The 21,795-nt window shown below is 39.3% G+C and overlaps 1 protein-coding gene across 3 annotated transcripts; it reads right to left on the reverse strand.

Annotated features, from left to right (window-relative positions):
* Window positions 1-169: 169 nt before the first annotated feature.
* Window positions 170-10,693, reverse strand: dpf2l (D4, zinc and double PHD fingers family 2, like). 3 transcript variants are annotated; one of them, XM_044363326.1, is made up of 11 exons: window positions 10,588-10,693; window positions 8,675-8,835; window positions 8,168-8,275; window positions 7,794-7,987; window positions 6,453-6,545; window positions 6,120-6,204; window positions 5,507-5,641; window positions 4,722-4,853; window positions 4,161-4,273; window positions 3,172-3,253; window positions 170-2,090 (listed from the first exon to the last, which is right to left on the reverse strand). In XM_044363326.1, the coding sequence occupies exons 1-11, from the start codon at window positions 10,617-10,619 to the stop codon at window positions 2,005-2,007; spliced, it is 1,221 nt and encodes a 406-aa protein (XP_044219261.1). In that variant the 5' UTR covers window positions 10,620-10,693; the 3' UTR covers window positions 170-2,004. The 3 variants fall into 3 exon arrangements, with proteins under 3 accessions (XP_044219261.1, XP_044219260.1, XP_044219262.1); XM_044363325.1 differs by having other exon boundaries at window positions 7,794-7,990; XM_044363327.1 differs by lacking the exon at window positions 5,507-5,641 and having other exon boundaries at window positions 7,794-7,990.
* Between the last annotated feature and the right edge of the window lie 11,102 nt (window positions 10,694-21,795).

A 21,795-nucleotide genomic window follows, 5' to 3' on the forward strand; every position in this document is an offset into this window, starting at 1 on the left:
CACACACCACTAATAAACTGAGGTTTTTCTTGTGTTTTGTGGCTCATTTGATCTTTCTCTCTATCAAACCAACATATTAAAAGCAGGTCATGAGCACCACATCCGCTGATCAAAACAAAAATTTCTGTTTAACTTTACTGAATGCTGAAAAACAACAATGGACACAAGATTCAAATTCAAAGTGATTTTTATTTCAGTCAGGCTAAATCGGCTTCATTACCAAAGAAATGTAAAAAATAAAAATAGTACAACAAAGTACATCATTTTACAAATACTCATAATGGAGGTCGGACATATCAGAATAATCAAATAAATTCAAACATGTCACAGTCATAACAAAAATAGAAAAAGTCAATACAGTACATAGAATGCATTAGGAGCTATATACTTGAAGTGTTTGCTATACCATAGACTTTACAAAATTCTACTAGAAAAAACTCCCAATACCAATGACATAACAGGTTATATAAAATGTAAAAAAAAAAAAAAAAAAAAAACAACCAAAAAAAAAAACCAACTGATGTGTGTGTGCATTCATACAGGTGCAATCTGCATGCAAATCTGCCTCAGTGTGACGAATGATAAAAGCAGCTACAGTTTGTCATCGACTGTGTGTGTGTGTGTGATCAGTTTGACAGCGGCTGTTTAAGAAATGACTCGTGTGAAGGTTGACGTCGCTGCCAAACTGGTTTCTAAAAACGCTAGCACAAAAGACATCTCTGAGAAAAAGGAATGCGCCTTCATGGTTACAACTTTCATATATTGAACACACAGCAGGCTAAAATATGGAACCAGTATCAGTTTCCCCCGATAAGAACAGCATTATCTAACTTCTCAAAAAAAAAAATCTTGTTTTTCCCATATAAGACAATGTAGCTCTGTCGGATGAGGAAATAATGTAGAAAATGTGATGAATGTTTTAGTCTCATGAGCTCAACCGACTTACAGTGTATGCTCAGTGTTGTAGTGTTTCGTTAAATAACGGAATCAGCAATTAAAAGATGGTTAAAGTAGCAAGGCCAAAGATTTTGTGCTACCAGCTTAACGAGTCGAAGCCAAAAAAAAAAAGTTGTTGTTTTTTTGTTGGCAGGAACTTAAGACTCAGTTTTGACCATCTTTGATGTGGAATGAAACAAAGCTGGTTTAAGTGATGATGAAAAGCTCTGCGTGGAGCAGAGTGACTGGTCGTTGTCGTGTGTCATTTCCTGTGACGATGGACCTTGGCACTGACCGGCTCCCCTTAAGGGAAACCTCATCGAACAGATAAATGCTCCGATGGATGAGACAAAAGTACACAGACAAATGTCACTACAAAAGTCCACTAGTAACCAGAACAGTACTATCAATAATAATAATAATAATAATAATAATAATAATAATAATACTCCTTGACAACAGGATTCATTTTGAAAATACATATACAGTATGTGGTGATGTTTTCTGTTCCCCACATCCAGGGAATAAAAATAGATAATTTGGCAGAAAAAAAAACAAACAAACTGTGGTCTCCACAGTCCACACTGTGTCTTTGAGTGTGAAAGGGTGCAGATAATTAGCTGTGATGCTAATCCGTTTGCTCCTGGGAGCTCCCATGGAGACAGCAGTTACTATGGTTACTGCATGCTCTCTTGTCTCTGTATCTAGTGTGTGTAACAGTCCAGGAGAGAGAGTGTGTGCGTGTGTGTGTGTGTGTGTGTGTGTGTGTGTGTGTGTCTACACTGTATATACACGCACAATATTTACTTGTTGGACAGCAAGCCTCGGGGGGCTTTGCAGGCAGGTTGGTAGTGACGGTTTGATCCCCACGCTGACTGGTCTGAGGTCTGTTTTGGTTTTGAGTCCCCCCGGTCGACACTTGTGAAGCCGATCTGCAGTCTGGCTCAGCTACAGCTGGACAGAGCCTGAAACTCTGTCCTGAGAGAGGAGGTCTGACGTTTTTGCTCGGGGGTGGGGTCCCGTTGCAGAGGGGGCGGGACTGGGGGGGTGGTGGTGGTGGATGTGATGTCACTCTGGGGTGGAGCTCTGGTTCTGCTGGTATATGGAGGCTTTATCCTTCAGCAGAACCAGGCACAGGTGGCAACTCCAGCTCCCTGCAAAAACACACAAACACAATGAGATCAGCCTCGTTACTGTACAATGTGCTGTTGAAATAACTTGCATCTAAAATTTAGTGATTAAAGTTTCCCTCCACGGAAGTCTTGTGTCCAGTAGTCTGTGTTTGACGATCACTTTCACCAGTTAACATAAACGTCGACAGTTACAAATCACATCAACCAACGCTACTTAACATTATTGCTGTGAGTTGACAGCAGGCCAAAATTAATCATTGGCTATTTTCTCTCTGCAAGTTTGTGTCTGTACTCAGCCGAGGATCATTTGTGAGGGAAGAATTTCCACTCTCTAACACCGCTTTTCAATTTCTGAGTGTTTCTGTATCTCGAACCACCCCAACAGAGTGAGACGTCATCTCTCTAGAGGATCATCAATTTCAGGAGTTGCATTCTCCAGTTAGACATCCATTCACGTATCAATAATTTAAGCTGATCAATTTAATAGTTTTTGGAACCAGGACATTCAGTATTTGGATTAAGTCGCTCCACATGTCTTCTGCTAGGTAAATATAGGATATTGGATCGGACTCAGAATCAGAAAATCAAGCCAGTATTATATTAAAGTACTCCGATCAGGGCCAGAAAAACGTGAGCGGACCACTGTTCACCAGAGCTGTATTAAATCACTTTTAATGCAAACCCAACAGTTCCTACTTCAGTTGCTTCACATTAAAACCATTTAAGTGGCAAATACAGGGCAGATTTTATTGTGAAGGGTCACAAACACAATATATTTGGCAACTGAGGTCAGCAAGTCAGCTGTTATTGTCAGCATTTTCTTAACAGTAGATTACTTTTAAATATTTCAGGGAGTGATGGAACAAGACAACGTGTCCCCAACCTTATCCCCAATCAGTCATCTTCTAACCTATACACGTGACAGTCTGATCGACCTATCAGATCAGACCGGATGGGACGTGGCGTATCATTAAGATGACCTTGGACAATCTGGGCAGCGACCTTCATGGCTTCTGACTGTAACCCTGGACTAAGTGATGATATCAGGTACGACCAACACAGTGCACATGACTCTTGTTTAACTTGTTGAGTGTCAACTTACCCTCTGGGGGTTCAGTCATGGGGGGAGTTAGACAGTACATGTGGTAGCCTCGGTCGCAGTCGTCACAGAACAGCAGCTGGTCCTACAAAAAGGTCAGAGTGAATTTCAGTCAACCAATTAGACAAGAAGAGATAACTGAGCAGGCACAGATTGTGAGACAGACTTCCCGCCTACACACACCCAAAAAAAACTGGACTAAAGGCCAAACTAAAGCTTGATTTCATGCACTTCAATTCTAATAGAGCAAAACCACCAACTAGGATTCAAGAAAACTAGCAGATAGCTAATGACTTAATTCATTTATTTAAGATTTTCATTATGTAAAATGAATTGTCCTCCTGCTTGATTTGTGTAAGTTTAAAAAATTAAAGTGTAATATTATGAAGACAGTGCAGAGTAATCGAATATTCAGGGGACTGACTGACTGATTTTGATGTTTTTAAAGGATTAGACCACATTGTTGACTTTTTCCATCATCTGTCACTACCCTGCTAGCAGGTTGCTGCAAGTTTTGTTACATGTCTGACATTCACACTCTTGGACGGTATGTGCATTTGTCTGTCTCAACGGGGACAGATTTTGGTTGGACAAAAAGCAGACAAAACCACTGTCAGCCTGACATATCCTGCAGTTATGAACTCACACTCAGGAATGAGAAGAAAAGGCTGTTATTAAGGTATTAGGTTGTGTTCTAGGCAAGACAAAACATGCAAAAGCTGCAATAACACTGAGTGTAAGGACGTTTTTCTCTTGGTTTCATGAGCTGCTGTAAAAACAAACTTTACATCTGTATATACCGCAACACTGCCAACATTCTTTCACAGCAAAATGGTATCTGCAGTACCGTCTGCAAGTTCTACCATGACTGCTGTGAGACTTACTTCAGTGACCAGTGACAAGAAGTAAAAGGGACAACAGAAAGATACTTTAAAAAAAAAAAAAAAAATCAACATTTTCTTCAGCAGCAGCAGTATCATAAAGGTGCTCACATCATTCTCTGAGGTGCCGCAGACGTTGCAGCACTTGCACTCAATGCACTGCCAGCGGTAGGTCTTCACTGCAGCCATCATCACAGGTGTGAACTGCAGGCATGTTGGGTGGCCTGGAGGAAGGAGAGGACGTTTTTCATTATCGTACTAATAATATGAGGACTAAGTAGCTCTACATTGCAACACAAGAACGATGCTGTTTCTGTATTTCTTCTACATGGATCATCATCTTTCAGCTTTAGCCTCAGTCTTTTAGCACAATGTGCGTGTAGCCATCAAGTGCATATTTAAGACCCTTCCTACAAGAATCTCCTTTTAAAACAAGTCAGCTGGAAACATTAAAACTCAGCCAGAGACAGTTTTTAATAGTGTTTCTGCTAGCTAGCTGCAGCTGATAAAATCCACTAGCGACAGTCGCCATGTCTGGACTTAAAGCTTCATCACCGTTTTCATTGTAACAACAGAACGGAAAGCCTGACAGGTGTAGCAACAGTAACTATGGCGGGCAGGGCTTAGCAAACAAACAGTCTGTTAATGGAAAGAGACATGACAGGCTCGTACCTGAGCGTCCACAGTCTGAGCAGGATACCAGCTCTTCTGACTGGCCGGTCTTCTGGTTTAAGGTGGAGTCTCCCAGACAGAAGTCGCAGTAATCGTTGGGCAGCGCCAGTCCGTTTGGACCCTTCTTAGTTGCTGAGCAGGAGAATGAGTGAAGAAACCGTTCAGTGCACATTAACACTGTCACTTTAAACTGGGCTATCATGGAAAACCAGTTGAATACCACTAACTTCCTCCGGATGAATATATCAAAACAGGACTCACTTATTGTGTAACTTCAGTAAAATATATTTTACAAATCAAATATTTTTGCAGTTTCACAAACCTTTTCCCGACACGTCAGCCGACAACACCCCTTTATCTGAGAAACTACTGTAACTGATGATGTATTGACTCATGACCCAAACTAATGAATGTGTGACAACTAACAACACGCACTTGTTGAATGAATTTGATAAACACGGTGTCGCGTGCAGAAAAGAAAAGCAATGCGATGGATATGTTGGGGGAAAAAAAAAAGATGGATGATATGCTGGGAAAAAAAAAAAAAAAAAAAAAAAAAAAGCCAGGAATCCCAACTGTGCAAGCATGTTTCAGTCAGGAACATTGAGTCTAATCCCAAATTTGGGATTCAAAATTATGAAAATCAAAAAATGAAAAGAGCAAAAAAAAAAAAAAAAGAATGAGAGAGAGACTTCCCTTTTATAAACACACACATGCTACATCGCATGCAACCAAACCTCCCGCCCCTCTCTCTGTCTCTCTCTCAGCACTAGAGAGTGACTCACTCTTCTGCTCCTCAGGCTGGCGAGGAGTGGGTGGTGCCTCGATCTCCTCGCGGTCCTCGCCCTCCTCCTCGGCCAGGTGAGAGTGTGTATAGTGGTAGCTCAGGCCAGGACGGTTCTTGTAGCGCTTCCCACAGACTGACACACACACACACGGTGATACAAGAGTGTTATGGTGATGGCGGCTAACTACCGTCCAAAAAGGCCCAAGGTGGAACAAGAAAACAGCGCCGAACATCAACCCACAACCGGCTTTATTTATGGAGGTTTTTTTTTTTCAAAACAAGGTTAATTTTTGACTGACGCGCTAGTACATACAGCGGAGGTGAGCATTTGCGCAGTGAGCTATGGCCAGCAGGAAGTTATACAGCACACACGGAGTGGCATCTCAGAGGGGGGAAAAAAACAAAAAACAAAAAAAAACAACAAAATGCATCCAGCAGGGCAACTTTTTCAATTTCTATATTGTCAAACTTTAGTTCCAGATGGGGTCTTTCAGATCTCACCATGCATAGCAGAAGGCTTGTCTTTGTCTTTCAAGGGGAAAAGCAAAAGCCTCTCTTGCCGACATGCATGACACACACACACAGGCGCTACGCAGGAAGCTTGTACTCACTGTCGCAGGCGTAAGGTTTGTCCCTCTCCTCAAGCGCTGCAGCTGCAGCCTCCGTTTTCTTCTTGCCATTTTTGTCACTGCGACCCTGAAGAACCCATGGAGAACACGTTACAGTTGAGATGTACGGTGATACTGAGAGAAAAGCGCTAAACATTTACATATGTATTTGCATGTTCATGTGTTTTCTGATGAAAGCCAGAAAAAGCTGTGACATTTGGTGAAATAAAACATCAATATGTGCTGAAGCTTTGGCTCCAGCGCTTAAACTGACCCGTGATCATACCTCTGGCATCCTAAGGTGGACCTGACTGCAGATTAAGATACAGCACTCACCTTGGACTTGCTCTTGCCTCGCCTCTTGGGGGTCTCGTCCTCAAAGTCTTCATCGTCAAGGTCATCCAAGTAGTCGTCGTGGTCCAGGACTCTCTGCGGTGAGAGGGTCTGGATTAGGTCTCACTGTATGAACTCTTCATTACCTCTGAACCATCATTTAGAGTTTGATGCTTGGTAAGAAGTTTGTTCAGATATTTCCTACATACCTTCTACATTTGTTTTCAAATATGTTTTGGGGCATTTTAATGCCAGGGACAGTATAGACATGACAGGAAATGATGGAGATGGGGGGGGGCAACATGCAACAAACGTCAACTGCTGGATTCTAACCGCAGACGTTGCAGTTATGTAGCATGCGTCTTAACCATTAGACTACCAGAGCACCAGCTGTGCCTGCATCTCTATACATACTAACTTTATAAAGATGTTGCTGATGCAGGCAGTAAGGACAGACAGTCAAACAGTGCTGAAATGATAACATAGCTCACACTGTGAGTTAATCAATAACAATGACTTTTGTAAAATGTTATTTCAATGATACTTTTAAAGCTTTTAAAACAACTATTTTCATACTATGTCTCTTGGTATCTAGCTGTGCAGATAAATCCGATTTAATTTGTCTCTGAGTTCGAGGTGGATGAAAGGAGTTTTGTTAGTGGTGCTCACCTCACTTCAATGAAAAATGACATTTTAAAGACTCTACATCAATTAGTCTTTCCAGAAACAGTTTTTCTTTGAAATTACTTAATAGTAAAGAAACTCTGAAAACTGCTGACAGTGTGTTCTGTTGATTAAGAATTATTTTGTGTCAAAGGAGGGTCACAGAAGTTTATTCCTGTACGCTAGTAAAAGAAAATACTAAGTTAGGACGCACAGTTGTCTGTTCCAATGTTTTGAACATCTGACTAGACAAATTTTACCTTTACAAAGGATTGTATAATTTGCTGTGGAATTCATGTGATATGAGAATGACTGTAGAAGAGCTGTGGTAATTTGTTATTGTTCATTGTTTGTTGTCAGTTTTATATATTAGGTTAAAAAACATTAAGGCAGTCTGCCAGTGGATATGTGGTTTGGCTGTGTAGCTGCGTTGACAATCTGGAGATCTCAGCAGACTGGAGGAGTAGTTAGAGGATACAGTTTGATGATTTGACATTTACATCATGTTTAAAGAGGATGGAGAAAAACGTACATGATTTAACCGAAAAGGAAAACATTTCAATTGTGGCTAAAGATTATCAATAGATGAGAAAAGATTTGGAGGAGAAATCTGTCATTCCAACTACAAACTGTGACTGATTTGGAGGGAAAGAAGAGTGTTAAGCCAACTTTGAGTCTGACCTTGCGGATACGCCCAGAGGACGTGTGAGTGGTCGTAGAGGTGGCAGGAGGCTCCACAGTGGCTGCATCATCCTCAGGGCCGCGGAGGTCCGTCACTCCACTCCTCCTATCAAGGGGCTCCCCCTTCAGCAGGGCCTCCAGACTGCTGCCATCCACCGCCCCCAAAGCATCACGCTTCAGACCCAAATCCAAATCTGCTACACACATTCAGCAAAATAGTTATGCTCGCACATCAGGACACAAATGTGAAAACAGACCTACTCATGGGGCAATAAACAGATATAAAACATTTTAATGGTAAAGTTATACCAGCATGAATGAACCCAACGCCTTCGCTGTTTCCATGACAGGAAAAGTTCAACCAGTTGTGATACCTGCTTTGAGAGAAGGGAAAGCCAAGCGGGGGTCCTCGGGGGGATGAGAACGCCGTTTCTTCCTCCAGCGACGGGCTGGGTAGGTGTACAGCTGCCCTGGAGCTACACCTGATGTCACACAGCAGTAATAACGGAGGAACCAACAGGTGAAGTAAGTCTCAGTGTGATATATGGCACTTTGAAAATACCCTGAGAATAAATTAGCCCTTTTGTGTCTTGTAAGGTTTGTGTTCTGCACAGATGGCATGCCCCTATTTTATTGATGTACATCACGAATCGATATGACAAAAATATTTAAAAATCACATATAGAAAATCAGTTTTATGTTCAATGCAATTAACTGTGTTCCACTGTGATGCATTACATCAGAAAACGTCTACAAGCAGGTAAAACAAGACCTTTCTATAACTTGTTTTGTTTGATAGTATTTGTAAATAACATATGATTCTATCATCATGATAAATATAAATGATAATAATGAATTATCATTCAGCGCTAATTATATACCTGCGCTCCGGTGTCTCTTCTCCATCCAGATGTAACAGTTGGACTGGGCCACACCAGTCTGAGAGTCCAGGAAGGGCATGAGGATGCTGCGCTCGGCACACAAACGAGCGTTGTAACTATGACACTGCTCCATGGCATCTCTGTAATACTGCTCGCCCAGCCTGAAATGTGGAAGTTGGACACTGACAGGTCAAATACCACAGAGCAGGACAGGCTGTTAATAATAACTTCTGGATAAATATGGCAGAATTAAACTGATTCAACAGAGTTAAATTAATAAAAATTGTAGGGCTGCATCTAATAATTAGTTTCATTAATTGATTAATCTATCGATTATTTTCTCAATTAGTTGTTTGGTCCAGAAAATGTTGAAAGATATATCACTGTTTCACAAAGGCCAAGATGAAGTTTTCACATGTCTTATTTTGTCCCGACCAACAGTCCACGACCCAAAAGTATTCAATTTACTGCCACAGAAGACTAAAGAAACCTGAAAATATTCACATTTTAGAAGCTGGAACCAGATAATTTGGACAAATTTTTGTCTTAAACGACGACTCAAACAATTAAGAGTCAGCAATTAATTTAATAGTTGACAACTAATCGATTAATGGTCTAATTGTTGCAGTTATTTATCTTCTATTTTATTCATTTTTATATTCAGTTAGTATATTTAGTTACTGTATATAATTTAGCCTTTAATTGAATTTTTTTTTCTTTTACCTACCTCATTGTATTTGTATTTTAATTTAGGTCAAGTGGCTGCTGTAACGCTTTAATTTCTTTTGGGATTAATAAAGTTCTCTATCAACTGCAAAACACTGTTTTCACCTCAAAAATATATTTGGCCTTTCTGTACTTCAATCTGTCGACTCGTATGCAGATACCAACATAGCTGCAATAAGTTAATATCAGCTCAAATATATCAAATCTATCAGTCTATGATCATTTATCGAATGTTAAACTCAAACTCTATTAAGAGTTGGGAAAAAAAATGTATACATTCACATTAAAGCTCGTTTTCACGTTAAAACACATTTTCTTGAGTGGTTATGTGGCTGCACATATCAAACTTCTCTGATTATGGGATCACACAGATTGGCTTTTTGTTTGCTGCAGTGTGTAATCACTGCAAATGGCTCTTCTGGACGAGCCACTGCTACTTTGCCTGCATATTACAACGTCCTCATACAATGTAATTCATCATTCTCACTTCCACCGCTTTGTAATATCTTTAACATTATTATATTTAGGACACGGCAGCAATCTTCGCCGTATCGATGAGGAGTAATTATCACAGTATGGTACTGGGGGGTGAGTGCCCTTCCTCTCAAATACAGTATTAATTCTCGGCTTCACCATTTGTCGCATTGTTATAGCAGGGCTGCTCACAGACTGTAGCTTTGACTGTAAGATCTTGAATGAACTCACACATATATTACCAAAATATGACTTCAGTACGACCCTTCACACCGACAGCTCCGGCGGAGGGACGTAGGAACAAAAGGTTGATTGTTAGCGAGCCTCTCAACAACAAAGCGCCCGCCAAGCTGACAGGTTACTAGAGCAAATTAACACTCTCCTTCGTCTGCTGGCGGGCGACTAGCAACAGTTTGGTAATATTGTGTGTCACACCATGTATACACAATCCTGAGGAGTTCAGTTATTGAATGAGTAGCGGCTGAAATGTAGCTCCACGACGCCTCATTTCTGTTTGCCCACAGCTAACAAGCTAACCGCAGCTCCGCGGATAACGTTATCCTCTTGGGACAAACATTGTATTGAGGGATACGTGATGTTTCTAGCTGTTTACACTCTCCTGCGTTTTACAGCAAAACAATGATTAACCAATTACACATTCGCCCCTGTATGACTGGTCATTTTACTCTCACAAGAAATAAATGTAAACTTACACTTTCACAACACTGTCGACGGCCGCCGCCATGTTTGCTTGTTGCGGTTGTGTGAAGTGCCACTGCGCCTGCGCAGAGCCGTTAGTGGCCGTTACTGCCTCCCGCGGTGGAAAACAGGAAGTGCAATTTCTTCATGATGCTGTTGGATCAATGGGATCAATGCAGCAGAACAAGAGGAGGGTTTTCTTCTTCTTTGAGGTTTGTTGGCGGTTGGAAAACAACGAATTGGTGCATTACCGCCACCAACTGGTATGGAGTGTGGATCACAATGTGGTATTCACAATATTTATTTTAAAAAACTCAAATATTCTCAAATTAGTTAGTCTAAGATGCTGAAATAACACTTATTTCTTGAGTTGTTTTGCAGAATATCTATTAGATCAAAGTGTACTTTTATGTTTCTGACGTTTTGAATTAGATGCCTTCTTTCTGCCTCATATTTCTGACAGTGTAGCATAACATGCTCTACTGTTTCTTCTTACCCACAGCATTCACATCCACTTATATTATGTTTACCTATTTTGAACAGTGTAATGTTTAGTCCAGTGTGTCCAAATCTAAATCTTGATATTATTATCTCATCTCTTTCTCCCACTTTCCTTTGAACTCTGTAAAACCATCGTCCTTTCCTCTCTTCCTCGCATCGCTTTTGCCACTTTTCCTTCACCTTTCCGTCTCTGTTTAATAATGCTCCTGATTTCTGTCTTGCTGAAGCTGATTGCCAAATCAATGTGATTATTTTTTGTGGCCTCTTTTGCAACCTTATCTGCCACTTCATTTCCTTTGTTATTGTCCTTCTTCTTTCTTGTCCTTATTAAATATGCCAACTCTGTTCCTCTACCCAGATCTCTATATTGTATTTATTCCTTTAAAAATATCATACACCCTCCTCCACTGCCCTCATTTCTATCTCTGCGGATACAATCATAGCCTTTAATAACAAAGTCTAACATTGGCTTAAACCAGGTTTATTGAGCACATATGTTTTCCGGTTTCTTTGTAAGATCTTTAATGCATCCTTTAAACTCTTGGCCACTTGCGATTAAACTTCTTGCATTTCATTGTAGAATAATCAGATTGTCTTATCTTTTATTTATATACTCCCAGGATACATCTTTTATACCCAAAAACTTCACAATTCACAATTATTTTAATTTTCTCTTTTGTGTTTGACTTGATTGATACAATTGATTACATAGGCAATGAACAAAATCATCTTATCCACTGTCAGTGCTGTGTTAGTTTTCTCTATTTGAGCTACTTATGATCTTTAAAATTGGTGAACTTTACCCTCTTTACTGCCTCTTCATAACTTATGTTGTCAACAGCTTTCACTTGCTCAATTTCCACAGCCGTCTTCCTGACTTCACAATCACCATAAGTTATCCTGCGTTGGCCTCCACAATTACAACATTTATGCTGCACATTATTTCTACAGTGTTTAACTCTATAATCACCTCCACATTTGGGACACCTCTGCTTTCCTTTGCAAACTGCTGTTATATACCTCTGGCATTTGTAACAGAGAAGCAGGTGAGGGATATATCCAATTGTAACTTTTTCTGGAAGTACAGACTCCTGAAACTCCAAAAGAACAGAAAAGCTATCAACCCTTTTGCCATTAATTGTTTTTAGCAATCTCTCTTTATCTATAGAAATACCTGTTATCAGTCCCCGTCAGTCTACTCTTACCCAGAATCCTTTCACTGACAACAATGAACCAGTCTACACTCCTACAACACAAACCAAAACAGTAGCAGCTGCCTGTCACAGAAGGTTGCAACACACCAACTTAATCCAGGCCAGTTTACCAGAACAGGCCGAATTATGCTAAAGCTAATCTACTCCTGATCCCGAACGAGCCCCCACTTGTCACACACAGGCTCAATGCATGTGATAAAGAGAGGAGATAAGTCAGGTTAATGTGCCAATTGAATGTTTTATTAGAAATAAAACAACATAACTATTTACAAAAAGAAATGTGTATTCAGCAAAAATGTCAAAACAAATCCAAAACCCAGAGAGATGTGGAGCGAAGCCGAGAGAGAGAGAGATAATGAGACCAGGCAGGTAGTTAAAACCTTGGTTAAGACCTACACAGGTGTCACCATATTATCTTAACTACCCTCCCTGACAACAAACTCCTGTAGGAAGTGGTCAGTTGAACCACTGCAGGCAGAAAGGGAGGGGTCCTAACACCATTTTCTTGCAAATACTTTCAATATGCAAAGCTTTATTTTTCTGTTCTTCCGTTTTACATGTTACCAACAAGCCTCCATCTCTCAAAATCGTAGCCATTTCCACCTCTCATAGCTTCTTCTTCTTCAATACCCTCGACTATCGGATTTAGATTAACACGCTCATCCTCCTTTCTGAATTTAAGGATTATTGTAAATTCCTCTCTCACAACCTTTTTGCGAACAACTCTACCGTCTTCATCTGATCTGTCCTCTTCAAAGCTTCCTTTAATGACTCGGCTCACTTCGTCACCCGTTTTTTTCTCCCTTTCCTCGTCCTCTCCCACTAGAAACTGGAATCTAGTCATGTAAATCCATATCACCATTTTCATATACTACCTGGGTCGCCATCCTGATGTAGTCACAAACCAGTTTATGCCAACCGCCAAGTCCAAAGTCCTGAAAATCATTGTCCATGAGAGTGAGAGTGTTGCGATGAGACAAAAGATATTTAAAGATCTTCTAATGGTCAGTATGAATAGAAGGAGTGATTACGGCAATAAAAAACTATTTCAATGTTCATTTGGGCACCTAACTGTTGTGAAAGTAATTTAACAATGGTAATCATTCATATATCTTTCTCCTCTATCTATCTCCTATTGTTTTCTGTATTGTCATGCCCTTTAAGACAGCTGGGTTGCAACATGAAACCTAGGATATCTATAGGACACTTGTAAGCAGGTTATTTGTGTCAGTTGATACCTGGTCCACACACCGACCTGCTGTGTCTATCTACAATATTAGCCTACTGCCTTTTAAACTGTGGACATAAATGGAGATCTTTCGTTTATTCCTGAAACTTGATAACATACCTGTTTGTTGTCATTCTTGTAATGTATATCTGTGAAGACACCCTACACCTAGACTAGTGGAGCTTTGAGCCATGATCCTATTTAAAACCTGTTTACTGACCTTTGACAGAAGTAGTTAAGAACTGGCTGACGGCCCGGTTGGTAGAGTGAAACGGGGATCTTAGAAATATTCTCTCTCAGAAATATTCTGCATCGTACTTCTGACTGTATTTTTAATTACATTATTTCAAAACCTGCTGATGCTCTTTTTGTGTGTTTATTGAGTGACAAGGCAATTTTCCACAACACTATTGTTTTAAGACAGGCTTAAAAAATTGTGATTTTTTTTGTTTGTTTGCTTATGTGTCATGATTTATGAGGTGAATGCATCATAGGCTGCTTCTTATTACATTTTCATTACTACTGAGTGATTTGCCAAACCTTAGGCATTACATTTTACTATTTTATTTTGATTCTTTGTATATACAGTATATCACGTGCAAATAAAGACAGTTTTGATGATAAATAGTTGGCAGTTGCTGCTCATATTGACACATCAACAGCAGTAGAGAAGCAAAAAGTGCTGCACTAAGAGTGTTCATGAGCCAAGAACACGATCTAATGTGAAACAAGATTGTAGTATGTCTGTAGTATAAATATTTTAGGTATCAGTCTCCCCACCTTAATTATTTTAGTTTATATATCCCATGGGGAAATTTGTTTTGGACTCCGCACAGTTCCGCAATAAAACAGCACAGAGCAACAACACAGACATGCACACATTATGAAATCCACCAATCACAAAAAAACATAAAACATGAAACCAGCAGCGTGAAAAAAACAGGAAACAGAAAACCGGCAGCTGCATGAGGGCGTTGTGCAGGGAGGTTGAAGCTGCAGCTCACAAAGTAGGATGTTGGATGCTCACATGATGCATATTTCTAATAAAGTTGTTGTAGGAGCTATTTATTACTTTGGTTGTTATTTTATTACTAGTATTGTTTGATTTTTATTTATTTACTTAAGATTAGATTTCAATAGTATTTTTTTTGTTAGGTATTTGTTTAGTTTAATTATTTGCTTGTTTAGAATATTTAATTCAGTTTAGTTCTCATTTTATTTTGTGAATTGCGTTGCATTATGGGCACCTGAAATTTTGTAGGTAGGTAGGTATAGGACCAGCATGCACCTGGGTGGGTCTATGGTTTTTAACCAGAGCAAGAGAACCAGCAGGTACCATGAAATGCAAAAATTTTGCAAGGACTTCTTTTGTGTGCGTACACCACATGCCCTTGGTGCGTCAGTGGCCCTTTGATTCTGTTTGATTTCTGTTTGATTTTGATTCTTGACCACTACAGTTGTGTTTGATCAAGTTCCTAAACTGGATCAAGTTCCAGTAGGGGAGAACAGGGTAAACAGAGCCAGTGGGTAAAATGAGCCACCCCCTTTATCTAGGTAACCATAAGCAAAAGTAATCATGTGACCACAGATTAAGAAAGAATAGTTCACATTCCTCAATCCATCTTGGCCTCAAGCACATGGAGAAAGCGGTCGGCAAAACAGAGCAAAAAAATGATTCTTGTCATGCCAAGTGAATTCATCATGTTACTAAAGTTATCAGTCTTGTATCTTAATTAAAAAAGATCAGTTTTGGACATTATTACATGTTAATTTAAGTCAGTATAAGCTACAAAACAAGGTCATAAACTCAGCATAACTGTGGATCTGAGCCACTGTGTGAAACAGTTTTGTAAAAATAGAGGTTGTGGGGTAAAACGTGCCAGTGATGTTGGGGCAAGTTGAGTCAATGGCTCAATTTACCCCCAAAAATTATTTTAGGCTAGAGACACTGTTCATGTTTGATCCATGTTACAAGTGTTACAATGTTGATGAATAAATACCTAATTGTTGACTAATGTTAAATTTAAGCCACAAACAAACATGCTGTATATACAAACAGATGACAAATTAAAGATTAAAGGAAAAGCCGACACAAAGTGTCTTAGTAAGGTGTTGGGCCACCATGTGCTGCCAGAACAGCTTCAATGCTCCTTGGCATTGATTCTACAAGTCTCTGAACTCTTCTGGAGGGATGAACAACATTATTCAAAAAGATATTTCCTCATTTGGTGTTTTGATGATGGTGGTGGAGAGTGCTGTCTAACACGTCAGTCCAAAATCTCCTATAAGTGTTCAGTTGGGTTGAGATCTGGTGACTGTGAAGGTCATAACATATGATTCACATCATTTTCATACTCATCAGACCATTCAGTGACCCCTTGTGCCCTCTGGATGGGGGCACTGTCATCCTGGAAGAGACCACTCCCATCAGGATAGAAATGTTTCATCATAGGATAAAGGTGATCACTCACAACAACTTTGTATTGATTCACAGTTACCCTTCCCTCTACGGGGACAAGTTGATCCAAACCATGCCAGCAAAATGCCCCCCAAAGCATAACAGAGCCCCCAGATCCCCTCACTGTAGGGATCAAGCATTCAGACCTGGACTGGTTTTTCCTTTAATTTGGCACCTGTCTGTATACACAAAAGCACATTTACACACATATTCTTTCTGTAGCTCACACACAAAGATCACAGTTTAATCTTTACTGAAAGTGTTTACAGCGATGATTGAACAACAGGACACAAACATATGGTTTTACTTAAAAGTACAAGTTTTTGCCTTTGTTAAATTAATGGCATTAATAAAGTTCAAAATTATTTTTAATTTTATAATTAATTTGTTGATTTTGTGTAATTTTTATATCAGTATTTAATGGTAGCACTATTTACCCCATCCCCATGCTCATTTTACCCCTATCTTGGGGTAAATTGTGCCATAGGACTAACTTTTTTTGATGGCTCATTGTTCTAAAACCATAATAATTAGATAACTTGTTTTAATTTCCATGGATACACAACAACCTGAGGTATATATAGTAACTATTATTTAAAACAAATACACTTTCATTTTGCAGTAAAATCATCAAATGTAAAAAGTGGCTCATGTTACCCCGTTCTCCCCTATAGGAACTAAGTATAATGAAGCTGCATCTATAAGTGTGAACTGCTTGATGGGTATTTTTGGGATAACAGTGGCAGCCAATTTTTGCCCCATGCCTCCAAACAGCCCTGTCTATTGTTTAATCTCTTTATCTTTGTTTCTTCTTTTTTTCCCCATCATTTAAAATCATGACACAAATCCTCCAGCTGTGGATGAATCAGCTCAGATGCCATTTCAAGTGGGCTGGACAATAGAGTTACTGTACGGTTCTGTCTTTCACCCAGATATAATCATGAGCCTTTCCTAACCGGACAAACACACCACTGTCAACAAACACACCACTCTCAACTGGCCTGTCAACTTTGCTTCCAATTTCCAAACTGGACAAATATATCAGCTGTTCTGGGACTGGTGTCAAAACTAAATAAATACGGGGCAAGATATAGACCCTGCAGTTACATAATCAACCTTCATGGTAATATCACACAGATGTAAGGACATTTTAAGTTTTTAGTCATGTCTCTGTTAAATAATATAACTCCTTCTTATGAAGCATTCACAGTATAATATAGTTGTAATCATATATAATCACATATGTTCAGTAGTTTAAAATACATTTATGAACAGTTTGAAAAGTGCCTGTCAATGATTTGTACATGCTTATAAGCAGTTAATAAATGAGTTAAAAAACACTGTAAAATTGTTATCAGCCAATATATAAATGTCAGGAGACTCATGATAGAAATTTTTAGTCCCTATAGTGTTTTTTCTCTTAACAGCTTGGCTACTACATTACTCACCATGCAATTACATAATGTCATTTCCTAGGCCCTCAACACTTTCACATCCTCCTACTTGCCATGTGTCAAGTGGCTTCAGCACAATTTGTGTGTCTAGTTTAGGTTTTAGATTTTTCCTCTTTTTTTTTAGTTATAGGATATTTTGTATTTTTTTTATTTTAGATACCCGTTTCTTTTTTATTTTAATTTAATGGTTTTATACTGTCATTGTCATTTTTATACTGCAAATATGTTAGTTACACAACTACTGTTTATATTTCAAAAGATGTTTAATTTTGCAACGCTCATCCCTGCTGTTGCTAAGAAATACAGCAAGATATTCACATCAGTGAATCATAGGTAGTTTCACTTTACTTCACAATGACTGGACAACATTAACAAGTATTGAATTGTGAATGTACAATCATGAAGAATACACTTGCGTAAGGAAATGTTTCCATCATAATGCACCGAGTTCTATATCAGATGCACATTCATGCTCAACAAGAATAAACAACATGTGTTATAAAATGTCCAAATGTCTCCTGACAAGTACTCTAACATTTATCAGTAAAGCATACATTGTGCACACTTAACTTAAGTTCCCTCACATTACTCACATTTGAAAACGCTACTAAGTATTTATTAGTGCATTATTTAGATTTACTGAGTTATTTGGCTGTCAGGACTTTTTTCATGAGTCTACGTTCCAGTTCTGTTGAGGTTCCAGGTTTTACTCAACAGTTATGGAGACAACCTGCACCTGAGCCCAGTTCTCAATATACAGTTAACAGTTATGCTCAGCAGAAAATACACACTGATTTTATCAGTATAATATCCACCAGCACATTGGAAAGTAGTTCATAGTTGCAGGAGGTGGACAAATTAATGGGTGTACACTCGATTAGGGTTTGAATTGTTCATAAAGTGCTACCAGTTTTATTTATTATCAACATTGCCCAATGTTTGGGGTTTGGAGGGGTGGAGAGTCACATCTCTATCTACACATTAACTGATTGGTCCAGAACATCTCTGGCAGGGCTAAACTGACTTTAAAGTGGATGTTTTCCAAACCTAATCTTGTGGAAGGAAACTGAGCTCCCAAGATAAAGGTTGGCAGGACGAGGCAGTGGAGTGGTGGTAATTTCCATTCACGTAGAGATTGTTGTCAAAGCCTTCAGTATTTACTCTGTTCCCACTTCACTCCAGGTTTTCTGCTTCCTGTTTGCTCCTCACTCAGGCCCGGTCTCCACAGGATGCAAAGTGGACTTCTGTTCACAGTTCAAAACACAATTCAGTAATACAAAACATCAGATCTGACAAAATAGATCTCACTGTCACACCTGATAATATTAAACTGCACAAGAAGCCAAGATGACAGATAGATATTTTGTAAAGAGCTCATTCTTACACAGGAAGGTAGAATATGAGTCGGTTTGTATTGACAGAAGGTGGTTTCAGCATAAGTGGGACATTCAAGCCTTTGTATGTTTTACTGGGTAGAGCCAACACATTTTATCTATCCTGAAGTTTAGCCACAACTCTCCTTGTCACAATCATGAGCAACAAACAATCATTGCTAATGGTGTGATGTGGTAACGTTCGGCATTGCTGCAACTGAACAGAGACTGTTTAGCATGTGCTCAGGAAAACACAAATGAATTATTTGACCTTAAAGAACATTATTAAACATGATTTAAATATAAATTGGCCAGCTATCGCAACCATGATATTTAATGAATTTAACTCTGATCACAGTTCAATATAAGAATGCTCAATATTGTCTTTATTTTTCCTGGAAACTGTATTTTTCTCACTTTCCCGCTTGCTGAAGGTGTTAGCGGCACAGTGCTTTCATGTAGAGTGGGGTACTTTTCTAAGTGTGTTTCATATAGTATTCATGTTCTGCAAAAATAGATATTTTAGTTTAATAATGTACAAGTTTGTTGAGACAGTGGCTCAAAATTTTAAAGCTGTTGTGCAGAAGTTGTTAACTGTAGTTCACATCAGATCAAGAGTCTCCTATATATATCCATACATTCAGGGAAAGGCAAGGAGAAAAAGGAATGCAAAAACTTAAGAAGGGAAGATAAAGCATCAACACAAAACATATCAGAAGGTGAAAGAAAGAGAACAAGTTAGGAAGAACAGAAAAGGAGTCAAAATAAGCCAGTGGATTGATATAAGGAGGAGTTGCTTGAGTCAGGGCAGCAACCCAAGTTGAGATTCCTTGCTAGGGCATAAATTAATTTTCTAAAAGAGAATACATTGTCTTGTCTGAAAAATGAACAGGCAAGACAATGTAGCTCAGTGTCCCACTTTAGCAGAAAAGCTGTCCCACTAAACCTGAAAAAAACAAGGGGAAAAAGGTTCATATTTACTTTTAAATAATAAGCAAATCCCTTCAAAACTTTATATAACTGGCCTATGTTAAGAAGGGTTGTGCCATTTCACAAAAACATGACTGGAGTAAGTGAATATCTGTTGTGATGGTGTCCCAGCACATTTGCAAAAAAGTGTCCCACTTTAGCTGAACCCACCCAACAGTATCTGACCTTTTTGTCTAAGTTGCACACGGTTTAAGCTACAAACACTTCAACAGAGATCTTTAAATGTTTAGAAATGTCTGAAATTAGACCGTAAGTCATTCATTTATCTTAAGCTCAAAACAAAATACCTTTAGGCTATTTGAATTGTGTGTGGGTGCTTGTATTTTTTTTAGACAAGTATACAAGTTAACAGTCTACAAACACGCCAGCAGGTCTAAATGCTGTTATATAAGAAAATAAATAGTTAAATGAATATCTTATAAAGTTTAAAGTTATAACCAGTGATGGGGAGTAGTTTCACTACATGTAATTAAACTAGTAGCTTAACTACAATCTGCAGTAGCTTGCTAGTAGTTGAACTAAATTCAAATTGGCATGGTGGTTTTAGTAGTTAATGGGGTGGTGCCAAATCCAAATATTCGGCAAATTACAAATAGTAATTTTTTTTTTACGAATATTTTTTCGTACAAATATTTTTAAAATAATTTGTTTTCATACCATAGCTGGTTTGCAGAGGTAGTTTATTGTCATGTTATTTGACTTTTGTTTTCTTGTTGGACCTCCAACACGTGAGGTGAGGATTGTTTGCCTGGGAGGAGATTAGCCTGTTAGCTCTGGCAGTGTAGCGCTCACTGCTCAGTCAGCCTGTGTGTCACACAGCTGCAGATATCACACTGAAGAAATAGACCACTATTTATAGCTATTCTTGCACAGTTGCTGTGCCATTATTTCAACTTAGAAGACATTCCAGAGCTTGTTTGACTGAGAGGAGATTAGGCTAGTGCTCACCTGTTAGCCCTGGAACTTAGCCTATATTGTTGACAGTGTCGGCCTACCTTTAGTGTGATTGTTTTGAATTACGTCTACACTTAACAAGGATTGAGATATTTTGCATAGCCTGTTGGGCTGCTCTCCTTTTTGCAGACAGTAAGATCTATAATTAGGTCCATAGTTAACAGTCTATTTTTGACCACTCATTTACTGTCCCCCTACTCAAACCCCATGGATTCGGAAAACAAAATGCTGAGCCTACATGTAATGATCCCCCAGCCCAAAAAAGTCACACAAGTCCTGTCTGGCAGCATTTCACAGTCAGTGCAGATCCAACTAAGATGATCTGTATGTGTGCATAAGTCAATTAAGCAGAGGCAAAGATGTTAAACATCTGTCAACATCTGCATTGCACAATCACTTTTCAAGCATCCTACCCTGTTATCCACCAGCACTTCTTAACATAGAGGTTATTAATGTGGATCACACAGCAGCCAACATTCTGCATCACCTCCGGGGGCCTTGTGAAACAATGGCAAGATTATGTTGGAGGGAAATTTTCTGTTGAGTATTTTGTAACAGATAACACTTTTACTTTCATCCAGCCCACATACCGCATGGAATGATGGCACTTGGGCGGTCCGCTCCTGTTTCCCAGATCTGAGCCACAAGCAAGCCGTAGGTCAACCAAGAACAAACCAGATAAACCAGAACTTGTCCACATCCAGAGCACACATACCTGAGAGCACCACATTCTTACCAAAAAAGGCCCACATTTACTTTGGGATATTTGCTATTTTACATGTGGGCCATTACAGACTCACATCCATTTTGTCCAGGCCAGAAGAAGGCCAGCAGTGCCACATCATTGGCTGAAGTGGCCCACTTCTGTATGCCATCTGGGGGGTTTGTACATAGAACAAACTTCATCAGATCCAGAGAGCTCGGCTTTTCCATGAACACTTTGGTGCAGGATGTGTCTACCAGGTGGAATTCCTCATTCCACATGTTTCAGTGGTGTAGGAGAAGAGACGGGCACTGGATCTGGGAGGTGTGGAGCTGGTGCAGGCTGTA

This window comes from Thunnus albacares, chromosome 10 (assembly GCF_914725855.1).
Source record: "Thunnus albacares chromosome 10, fThuAlb1.1, whole genome shotgun sequence".
Taxonomy (NCBI): Eukaryota; Metazoa; Chordata; class Actinopteri; order Scombriformes; family Scombridae; genus Thunnus; species Thunnus albacares.

Excerpts from the sequence above, each read along its gene's own strand:
- dpf2l (XM_044363325.1), bottom strand. The coding sequence starts at position 10,619 with ATGGCGGCGGCCGTCGACAGTGTTGTGAAAGT. Across the intron at positions 8,276-8,674 it reads GAAGAGACACCGGAGCGCAG|GTGTAGCTCCAGGGCAGCTG; the intron begins GTATATAATTAG and ends GTGTGACATCAG. Across the intron at positions 5,642-6,119 it reads CAAACCTTACGCCTGCGACA|TCTGTGGGAAGCGCTACAAG; the intron begins GTGAGTACAAGC and ends TGTGTGTGTCAG.